This window comes from Propithecus coquereli, unplaced genomic scaffold (genome assembly GCF_000956105.1).
Source record: "Propithecus coquereli isolate 6110/MARCELLA unplaced genomic scaffold, Pcoq_1.0 Scaffold179, whole genome shotgun sequence".
Classification (NCBI taxonomy): Eukaryota; Metazoa; Chordata; class Mammalia; order Primates; family Indriidae; genus Propithecus; species Propithecus coquereli.
In genome coordinates, this window is record NW_012142634.1 from 6,529,344 (window position 1) to 6,539,484 (window position 10,141).

Here is a 10,141-nt window from a genome sequence, read left to right on the forward strand (position 1 = left end):
GCTCTCTGAGTCCACCTCCCTGACTAGTACTACCTCCCTGACAGAGGAGTTGAGAAGGTTACAAGAGTTTATGCACCCAATAATGACTGCTGAATAAATAGTTCCCTCCTAAAATGTGCCACCGTTGTCCCCTATAAGAAGGGGAAGGGCAGGGATTTCCAGGCCTAACTTCAGATTTACATTTGGGATTTGGCCACAGTTCGGACATTCCCCGAGGTGCTGGTTAAATGCCACTGCATACCTCCGAGGCCACCACTGCCCCCAGGGCGTGTCCCGAGGGCAGCAGTTTGCACCCCGGCTCCCCGCCCACTCCCGTCTACCTAAAAGAAAAGATGTTAGGTTGGGTCATTTTTATTTTTAAAAAGACTTCCCTCTCAGCCTGTGACCGGGCACCCAGACGTCCGCGTGGGTTTCTCAGGACGCAGCGGCCTTCGCTGAAAGAAGGAAGCCGCATAGACAGGAGCGGCTGGGGACCCGGAGCCACCCCAAGTGGTCCCATTAGGGCTGAGGCTGAGGTCTGGGACTTCCGCGGCCCTCAGGGCTGCTGAGGGGGCGAGATGGGCCCCAAATCCTCCCGCACACTGGACCCGGCGCAATCCGAGGTCCGACCCTTCCACCTCGCCGAGGGGCTGGAAAGGGCTAGTGTTCTGGGATTCGGAATCCCCACCCCTGACCCTGCCCCGGAGGTCCCAGGAGCTCCCTCGGGCCGAGCTCTGCACGGAAACGAAGGCCCCACTCACCGCTAGGACCTCCCTCGGGAGGACCCGAATCCCAGCGACCCGTACTGGCAACGCGGTGACGGGAGTCAAGACCTACAGCCGCACCTCCCGACGGCTGGGCTCGCGTGGGAGCGAAGCCCTCGGTGCCCCGAAGCGCCAATCTGGGCGTTTGAGCGTCGCGGGAAGTAACTGGGGAGTTGCCTGGATTTCGTCTAAACCCCACTGTACATCTTCAGAACAGGGTGGCGACAAGGACCCTTCCCCCTCACCGCTCGCGTCCGCCCCCACCGACCCGTCCGAGGAGAGCGGGCAATCCGCCGCACTTTCCGCCCAGCCGCCCAGCAGGGAGCGTGGGCAGCGGGGAGGGCCGATGAGCCGTCCGTCCGCCGGGGACCCAGAAACCCGCTGCCCAGCGGAGAGCAATTCTGGACAGTCCCCTCCCCCCCAATAAAATCAAGTAAAAGCCCGAGGTCTGCCTGCTCGGCCACAGATGCCCTCCGGAAGGGGGCCAAGAGTGCGTTCTCCAAGGGGATGAGCGGGTGGCCGGGTGGAGAGCGCTAAAGGCCCCTCTCCCACTGCCCCCTTCGGCCCCGGGAGGTTTGATGGGGCTCAGCAGGGCGACGGTGGAGGCCCGGGCGGTAGCGTCGGGGCCGTGGGGAGGGCGGTGCGCGCCTCGCTGCGAGCCGGAACCCCTCGAGGCCCGCCACACACACTCGCACCCCTCCCCCTGCCTCCCTGCCTCCCACCCGCTCGCCGCGACCCCCTACCCCAACCCCCCTCCCTCCTCCTCCCCTTCCCGGCCCGCCTCCGCCCCATTCTTGGAATTGTGTGGAAAAATTCTCAGCCAAACCTCCCACCTCTCCTCTCCCCCCACCCCCTTTAAAAAACCCCCTTTCCTCCGCGGCCCCTGCACTCTTTGTGAATGAGGGCAGGGAACACAGCCCTTCCCCCGCCCAGGAGCCACGCCAGACCGCCGCACTCAGAGGACTGTTTGTTAATAGTCCAATTAGATAATTGCCATCTTTCACTCCTTTTGCTCTGCATTTCCCATAAAGGAATGAATGGGGAGAGCGGCGTGGAGAGGGCTTCTGCCCCGGCAAGGTGACGAGAAGGGCTGGAGCATGCTCCTTGCACAAGGCCATGCGCTTGAATTGAATCATTGTAGCCTAATCAATGCTCTTATTGGATTACTGGCTGTTGCTTTTCTCAAAGATATTGTAGCAGAGACAATGAAATAGCTAGGGGAAAACTTTTTTTTTTTGAAGCAGATCTCACAGTCGAGATTTTCTCCGCGCTCTCTCCCTCTCCCCCTCTCTCTCCTGCTGGACTCTCTGAGTACAAAGCTGCCCTTTGAATGGGCTGTCTCAGGGCTGCTGGAGGTGCAGGCGTGAAAAAATCCAACTGGAACTAAATGAAGAGAGGTGGCAGTTTAAGATGGCTGTCTGCGTCGAGGTGTGTTAAGGAGTTGTTTGGGGAGAGAGCTTGGCTTTTTTAGAGTGTAGGGGAGATACTTTTTGGAAAAACTTTTTCTCCTCCCCCCTCCGCCCCTCCAACTGCTTTCTTCTGCAGGGTGTGTAGGGTTTTTTTTTTCCCCCCTATCCGCCCCCCCATTCAGCTCTATCTGGCGAGTGTGGAGAAAACCCCTCTAGCCAGTATGTGAGCAGGAGGGTCAAAGGCAAAGGGAAAGTTAATAACGCCTGCTAATAGTACTAACAATTCAGGATGAATCTTGTCAAAAGTTTTTCTGGAAGTGTAGGTCTTTGATTGTGTGTTTCCTGAAAGCAAGACCAATCATTTCCGTTTATTCACTGGCTAAACCCCTACTTGATTGGGGACAAGGACAGAAACCATCCATTACGATCTGATATATTATCCAATTTAGTGTATTCATGAGGTAACCGAAACGTGGGGGCTGCGAAATTACCCGTAATCAGTTGCAACAGCCAGTGTGCGTCCCCCCGGGTGTCGGACAGCTACAACTCGCCGTCTCAGTAACAGGCGGGAGCCGCAGCAATTCGGAGTTGCGCTGTTTGCTACCTGATCGCCAGGCTGGGGACACTGGACGTGCTCAGAGGACGCGGCCGCTGACGAGGCGGCCTCGCCGCTGCTCCACCGGGATCCTGGACCAGACCGGCCGCCTCGCGGAGAGCGCTCCACTCTCCCGTCGCCGCTGACCTGCCCGCCGCCGCCGCGGCCGCTCGGCGGGGACAATCATTCTCGCCGCTCGCCAGGCCGGGCGGAGGAGCTGCGCTGCGGGGGTTTTGTCCCCCTTTGCCTATTTTTTTCCCCTCCTTTTTTTCTTTTTCTTTCTTTCTTTCTTTTTTTTTTTTTTTCTCTTTTTGTTCTTGCCTATGTTCGGGAAACCAGACAAAATGGACGTTCGATGCCACTCGGACGCCGAGGCTGCCCGGGTCTCGAAGAACGCGCACAAGGAGAGCCGGGAGAGCAAGGGTGCGGAGGGGAACCTCCCAGCCGCCTTTCTCAAGGAGCCACAGGGCGCCTTCTCGGCGTCGGGCGCTGCGGAAGATTGTAACAAAAGTAAATCCAATTCCGCAGCCGACCCGGATTACTGCCGCCGGATCCTGGTCCGAGGTAGGGATGGGCAGGGCTGCTGGGCGCGTTCTTTGGGGGCGACTCTGGGGCCCGAGCGGCGTGCCGCTGACACCGGCTGGTGGGGAGGGGTGCTGGTGGGGACTTCGGAGAAAGTTGGTGGCCCTCCCCGCGGGCTGGCCGCTGGGGACTGGTGCCTGCCGCTCGCCAGCGCGCGCTCTCCAGGGGCCTCGGCCCTCCAAGCCCTGAGGGGCCCCTCCGGCCGGGCTTTGGGGGCAGCCATGGGGCCGCGCGGGCGGAGCCGGGCATCTGGCTGCGGCCTCCGACCCAGGAAAGAAACTGGAAACTGTGGGAGGATGTGGGCGCGCCCAGTGGGCCATGGGACCTGCAGGGAGCCGGTCCCGGGCTCCGGCTCTCTAGCAGGCTTAGCGCACCCGGGGGAGCGCGGGCGCCGGACAACAGCAGCCGACCGCGGGCGATGGCCCTGCCAGTGGTGCTTTGGGCCGAGGGCCCTGGCGCCGCGCTCGGGCCCTGACCGCTGTCGCCGGGAGATAGCGGCTGGGCTGGGTTGCGGGGCCGCGAACGCTGTCTCGGTGCTCAGCTCGGCCCGGCTCGTATGCGCGGCGTGCTCTTAGGTTGGGCGGCAGCGGCCGCGAGGCCCAACCCGGGCCCGGCGCCGCCCCTGCCAGCAGACCGCCAGGCCCCGCCGGCCCGGGACTCCGTCTCTCCTCCTTCCGCCGCGCTGGCTCAGGAGGGAAGGAGACCCTGGCGTGGGGGTGGAGACGGCTGGAGCGCGGTCCGGTCAAAACGCCCCAGAGCTGGGGATCGCAGGACCAAGGCTGGTCAGCGAGGGCACCCTCAGGCTACAGGGGACCCGAACGGCTCAGCCCAAGCCCTACAGGCGGGAAGGAACATCCGCCTATTTGGAATTGATTTTTTTCCTCTCCTCCGTCTGGAGGGCTCTACGAAAAGACAAAGTCTAGTCCCTCCTCCCGTCAACGGTGAGGAATTAGCCCCTTTCCCCCGCCCCATACAAACACAGTGTCTTCGTTCCCTGGCTGTGGCCGCACTCCTCCTCTCCCCGCCCCTCCAGACTTCACGCTGCTGGGGACAGTGTCCCCAAAGCCATCTCGGGTCAAGGAGGTGGAGGGAGACGCGAGGGTTCCGGCAGCTGACATCTCCCCTTCCCCAGATGCCAAAGGGTCCATCCGAGAGATCATCCTGCCCAAGGGCCTGGACCTGGATCGGCCCAAGAGGACGCGCACGTCCTTCACCGCCGAGCAGCTCTACCGGCTGGAGATGGAGTTCCAGCGCTGCCAGTACGTGGTGGGCCGCGAGAGGACCGAGCTCGCCCGGCAGCTCAACCTCTCGGAGACCCAGGTACCCAAGCAGGGTTCTGCACCAGCCTCCCTTCCCACCCCCCAACCTGCTCTCTCCCACCACTTAACTTGGCTCTGGACAGGGCCTCCCTGGGGAGATGGAGGAGATGGGGCAGATGGGGAAGAAGGGCCTAAAGCTTCCTTCCCTTCCATAATCCATCCCTTTCTTCTTACATCCAGATCTTCCAGGGCCCATGTTCTGCTCACATTGGCCTCACCCAGAAGGCCCCAAATCCTGTCCTTTTGGAATTCTTATTGGTCACCAGTCTTGAGAGTTTCCTGCTTGTTTATGCTTTACAAAGAACTGACTTTTGCCCTTGTTTTGGATATCCCATTTGGGCCAAGTTTCCAGGTACTACCCCTTTTGGGGTACCCTAGCTTTATATAGCATCCACACCCATTCTGCAGGAAGTGGGGCTGGAGCCAAAGTCCCCTGCTCTAGTACTGTGGGTGACTCTTGGGGATTAGGACAGTGTATACCTCCTGGAGACCTGCCTGTGCAGATCAGGCTACCCTCACTCTTAAGAAAAGTCTTCCCCTGGTCCTGAGTTGGCCCCAGCCCTGAGCACCACTCCAGGCACCTAGGAGGCCCTGTCTTCTGTGCCAATGATGTGAGGTATGGGATGGGAAGCAGATCTGGGGTCCTGGAGCCAGCACTGCCAACTATGCTTTAGGTCTTTTTTTCTCTGTATTGAATCCATGTGATGCTCCTGGAGCCTGCTATGTGGACTCTGGGCCCTGGGTCACTTTAGGGCCTGAGAGCTTTGCCCTGTGGAGGCCCTCTGGGTCCTGGACAGGGCATGCTACCCGCTTGGCCTAGGTAAGGCAGCCTTTTTTCTGAGGACTATTTCCTTTCCCTATGCCCAACCCTGAAGCAAGTGGAGAGAATTTTAGGCCTGGGATCTGAACTGAAAGCTGAGGACTGACAGAACAGACGGGATGTTCTTTTTGAGTTTGAGTTGGCCTGGTAATTTTTTCTATGCTCTGTGCTACTACCCTTCTTAGTTTACAAAACCGAGACTGGCCAGTCTTTCTCTGTAGCTGCCAAACTCCATTCTGGGCTACTGCTAGGCCTGAAGAGGGGCAGAGGGAGAAGTGAGAGGTGAGGTTGGTGGGGAATTTTTAGTTCACTGCAGCCTCCTGACTTCCTCGCCTGATTCCAAGTTCACGATGGAGAGTAGCGGAGTGATTAGAGTATCGCTCAGACCCTTCAATCCAGCTGTCTGGTTAGGTGGAGAAAGCTTGGTCTATCATGTCCACCCTGCACAAATTTTTCCTCCTACAGCCACTTTCCCTACTCGCTGCTATTTGATGGTCAAGTTAGAAGCAGGAAGCAGTCCCTTGTCGCTTTCCTTCAACAGGAGTAGTACTTCTGGGGCTAAATTGGAGCCCACTGGGCAGGGCCTTGAGTACAGGAAGGCCCGAGAAACGCTCCCGCCACCTCCTCGATTCCCTCTTCCGTGACCGCACCCTTGGGGCTCACACACCCTCTACCAGAAATTTGGGCTTTAGGGCCGGGATGATTTACAGATTTCTGAACCCTAAATCAGGCTGCGGCTAGCAGGAGTCCAGTGGAATCCCTCTGGTCTTCCTTCCAGTTAAGAGGCCTGGACATTTTTATTACTTTGTTATTTGTAACAGACGCCGGTCTGGGCCTGCTTCCATGACCCGGAAGCGCAGCCCTGTGGAGCTGTGTCCCCCTTCGTGGCACCAGAGCTGCCCCAGCAGCTCCCCGCCCCGGACCCCTCCGGCTGTGAGGTGGGCCTGTGGCTAGGGCTGGGGTTTGGGGGGTCCCCGGAGCCCCTGCGCCCCAGGAGCCCACTCCCTTTGACACTGGTCTTCCTTGCTCCTCTCTCCCACTTTCCCCGCGCCCCGGCGCGCAGGTGAAGGTCTGGTTCCAGAACCGGCGCACCAAGCAGAAGAAGGACCAGGGCAAGGACTCGGAGCTGCGTTCGGTGGTGTCGGAGACCGCGGCCACGTGCAGTGTGCTACGGCTGCTGGAGCAGGGCCGTCTGCTGTCGCCACCCGGCCTGCCCGCCCTACTGCCGCCTTGCGCCACGGGCGCTCTCGGCTCGGCACTGCGCGGGCCCAGCCTGCCGGCCCTGGGAGCCGGCGCCGCTGCGGGCTCGGCCGCGGCCGCTGCCGCCGCCCCGGGCCCCGCGGGCGCCGCGTCCCCACACCCGCCGGCTGTGGGCGGCGCTCCAGGCCCGGGCCCTGCTGGGCCGGGCGGACTGCACGCAGGCGCGCCGACCGCCGGCCACGGCCTCTTCAGCCTGCCGGTGCCCTCGCTGCTCGGCTCCGTCGCCAGCCGCCTGTCCTCCGCCCCGTTGACAATGGCTGGTTCGCTAGCGGGGAATTTGCAAGAACTCTCCGCCCGATACCTGAGCTCCTCGGCCTTCGAGCCTTACTCCCGGACCAACAATAAAGAAGGGGCCGAGAAAAAAACGCTGGACTGATTTTAAGTGTTTCCCTGTATTTATATTTATAGTATCTATTGTGGTGATATTTATGGACTCACGCGCGTTAGGTTTCCAGGGCTCCTGTGCTGGGCTCCTGGCTTCCACCAGGCCTTTGACAGCTCTCCTTTCCCAATAGGCTCTGCTGCCAATTTCATTTGGGCTAATTTCTTTTCTACCTTTCCTCCGTATCCCCCCGCCCCCTCCCTCCAACTTCCTTCTGAATCCAGGAGAGATCCAAAGAATTGGGGGAAATGCCCGAGTTAGCCAACCTGATGCTCCAACCAATGCCCAGCCCTGGAGGGAAAAGACTGGTGTTTTCCAAGTCTAAAGCACAGGACACCTGCTCTAGATCGGTCCGCTGCTGCCGCTGCTGATTATTCCTATGAATATTTGAAAGAGGAAAGCTGCACGCAGACCCCAGGCGCTGAAAACCTTGCAGATTTCTTTAGACCAAAAAGGAGGACGTTCCTTCCTCTTGCCTGAGAAACCAGGCCTTGTGGGAGCTCCCGGGCCCCACTTTGCGGACCTCTCGGGATAGTTGGTGCACATACAGCTTCCCGGCGGGACGTATCCTGCCGAGTTTTCTCCCCTTCAGGGGAACTCCAATCACAACCACCTCCAACCCCAGGGGACAATAAACCAAACATCATGGTAGGTAACGGTGGTAATAAATCTGATATAATCAGCAATAAAATAAGAGTAATTACTACATAAAACCAGATGAAGTGGAACCAGTTTATTTAAATACTCGTAATGATGGAGTTTGGAAGGTGTAAGAAAATTCAGGATAGAAAATACGCCACAGGACAACGCAAAATTCAAGTTCTGGGTATTGTGGCTTTAAACAGGAATTTAGAAGGGGAAAAGCAAAGGGGAAAGCTAACGCTGCTAAAGAAAGAAAATTCAGAATCTTTTCTCTGAGCCTGTTCTCCGCGGTGGCCGACAGCTTTCCGCTCCCCCAGGAGAGAGCGACGTGGCTCTCCGGCAGTCGCCCGGAGGCGGTGCTGCGCCCTGCGGTCTCCCAGACGCGTGGCTCCGGGCAGAATTGCTGAGTTTGGAAAACGAATCAGCACCCACTCTCTCCTCTCCCAAGCTCCTGGATTCACAAAACCCTTCCAGCACGCAGGAAACGCCTGGACTTCCGAGCAGTTCTTTGCGGAAGGGGAGGTAGGGAAGCCGCCGGGCCGTCCGGCCTCCTCTGAGCGTTAGTCGCGGAGTCCAGTTAGCTTCCTGTGTGGTTGATAGGCAAGGCACCCCCCTTCCTGCTACCCAATCCCGGGGTTTTAATGCCCCAAATCAGAACCTGGATCGCGACGCCAGCTCGGCCTCACCCTTACCCTGCGCAGCAACGACCGTCCCTACAGCCACCGCCACCCGCATTTTAACCAAAACCACAGATCCGGACCGCGAGGTGCCGCAGTGTCTAGAATGTATTCATACATCCGAAGAGAGCGAAAAACATTTTTTTAAATAGTAATTTTATTGTAAATTATTTACGTCCGAAGCTTCTCCCCTTTTTTCCCTTTTTTTTTTTTTAGGCAAATAGTGAAGAAAATAATGAATGATTCAAACGCGGGTAGGTGTCACTGAATCCAGGCTACTAACTTTGTTCTGAATGTTTTGGATATTTGGATGTTTTGTATTTATGTGGTGAGAGTTAAATATATATATCTATGATGATAAATGAGGTGTACTTTTGTCTTATATTTGAAGGATTAAAAAAAGAAGAAGAAGAAGAAGAAGAAAGACCCAGCAAATGAGTCTCTGCGTGGGGACTCCGGGGGCAGAGGGTGGCGGCCTCTGCAGTGCGGGGCACTGTGCCTGGTACCATGAGCGCCTGGGACGAGGTTTGGGGCGGATTTCGGTTTCTGGAGAGGCAGAGGCGCCTGGCTACAATGGTGATTTGTTCCACTTGAGCGTCTCAATGTGGATGTCTCTGTCCCTATAGTGTCAGCCTCTCAGACCCTCCTCTTCGATTTTCCAGTACGTATTTCTTGGTTTATTTAGGAAATTGTCTCCGGGCACCCTAAAGTCCCTGCCTCCTAATGCTCCCAGTTTTCGGAGTTTTCCAGCCGCACCTCCATGCCGGCAGCATTTTGGATTTTGTGCAATCACAGGGCCTGGAACAGACAAGATTTTCTTTTCTGCTTAGAATAAGTCTCTCCTTCGTCAAAGAGAAACTTTGAGGGAGCAAGAGAATGAAATCAATATTAATTCCTGCAAAGAGATCTCTCCTCCGACCTCACCCCAGTACACATGGGCATGTAGATGTTTCAAACAGAAATCTGAGGAAGCAAGGAGGGCCGGGGAGGGTACTTCAGGACACGCTCTCCTAAAGCCTGTGCAGCACCGGGTGCCGCCCGCATGGCTGGCACAGTGGCCACAGCCCCCTCTCGCGGTGTCCGCACACCTGGGCGTTGCAGGTTGCAAAGATCCGCAGTTCCCTTGCGGCACGGGCACAAACCAGGCCCCTCGCCACTCATTCGTCTATTGTGCCTGAACCTCCAGCTGGAGGCATCCAAAGTGAGGCGGTGGCACAGTGTGGGTCCCCGAGTCCCTGAGCTGAGTTTGGGGCCCTCGCCTTGAGCTCGCGTTTTGCTGAGGTCAGGGCAGCCACCCACAGACAGTTCACTTTTGTTTCTCAAAGTCGCTACATATCCCTCAGCGTTGCTACTTTCAGCTCTTTCTCTCCGTACGCGCCTCTCCCTGCTTTCTCTCACTTGAAGCCGCTTTTCATTTTCTAGTCTTTTCTTCTTCGATCCTGTCCTGTAGACCCCCTTCGCTTCCTCTAAGGATCTCTCTCCCCGAGCTCTGGGCCTTCCACCCCTAGTCTCTCCTCTCTTCCATCACTTCTCCCAGGTCTTTCTCTCTCTCTCTCTCTCTCTCTCTCTCTCTCTCTCTCTCCCTCTCTCTCTCTCTCACACACACACACACACACACACACACACCCTTTTGGATTTCTTCTCCTGCCCCAGTAGCCCCAAAGGCCAAGGCTGTGGGCGGCTCTGGCTGCGGTTTCAAAGCAGGTGGCTCG

The 10,141-nt window shown here is 57.8% G+C and overlaps 1 protein-coding gene across 1 annotated transcript; it reads left to right on the top strand.

The window, feature by feature from the left end:
* Positions 1–2,843: 2,843 nt before the first annotated feature.
* VAX1 (ventral anterior homeobox 1) lies at positions 2,844–7,826 on the top strand. Its single transcript, XM_012642403.1, has 3 exons — positions 2,844–3,311; positions 4,462–4,649; positions 6,532–7,826. The coding sequence occupies exons 1-3, from the start codon at positions 3,071–3,073 to the stop codon at positions 7,102–7,104; spliced, it is 1,002 nt and encodes a 333-aa protein (XP_012497857.1). The 5' UTR covers positions 2,844–3,070; the 3' UTR covers positions 7,105–7,826.
* The last annotated feature ends 2,315 nt before the right edge of the window (positions 7,827–10,141 follow it).

What these genes read in the sequence shown, in the direction of transcription:
- VAX1 (XM_012642403.1), top strand. Translation starts at nt 3,071, where the DNA reads ATGTTCGGGAAACCAGACAAAATGGACGTTCGATGCCACTCGGACGCC. An exon ending in CCGCCGGATCCTGGTCCGAG is followed by an intron (nt 3,312 to 4,461) that starts GTAGGGATGGGC and finishes CCCCTTCCCCAG; the next exon opens with ATGCCAAAGGGTCCATCCGA. An exon ending in TCAACCTCTCGGAGACCCAG is followed by an intron (nt 4,650 to 6,531) that starts GTACCCAAGCAG and finishes CCCGGCGCGCAG; the next exon opens with GTGAAGGTCTGGTTCCAGAA.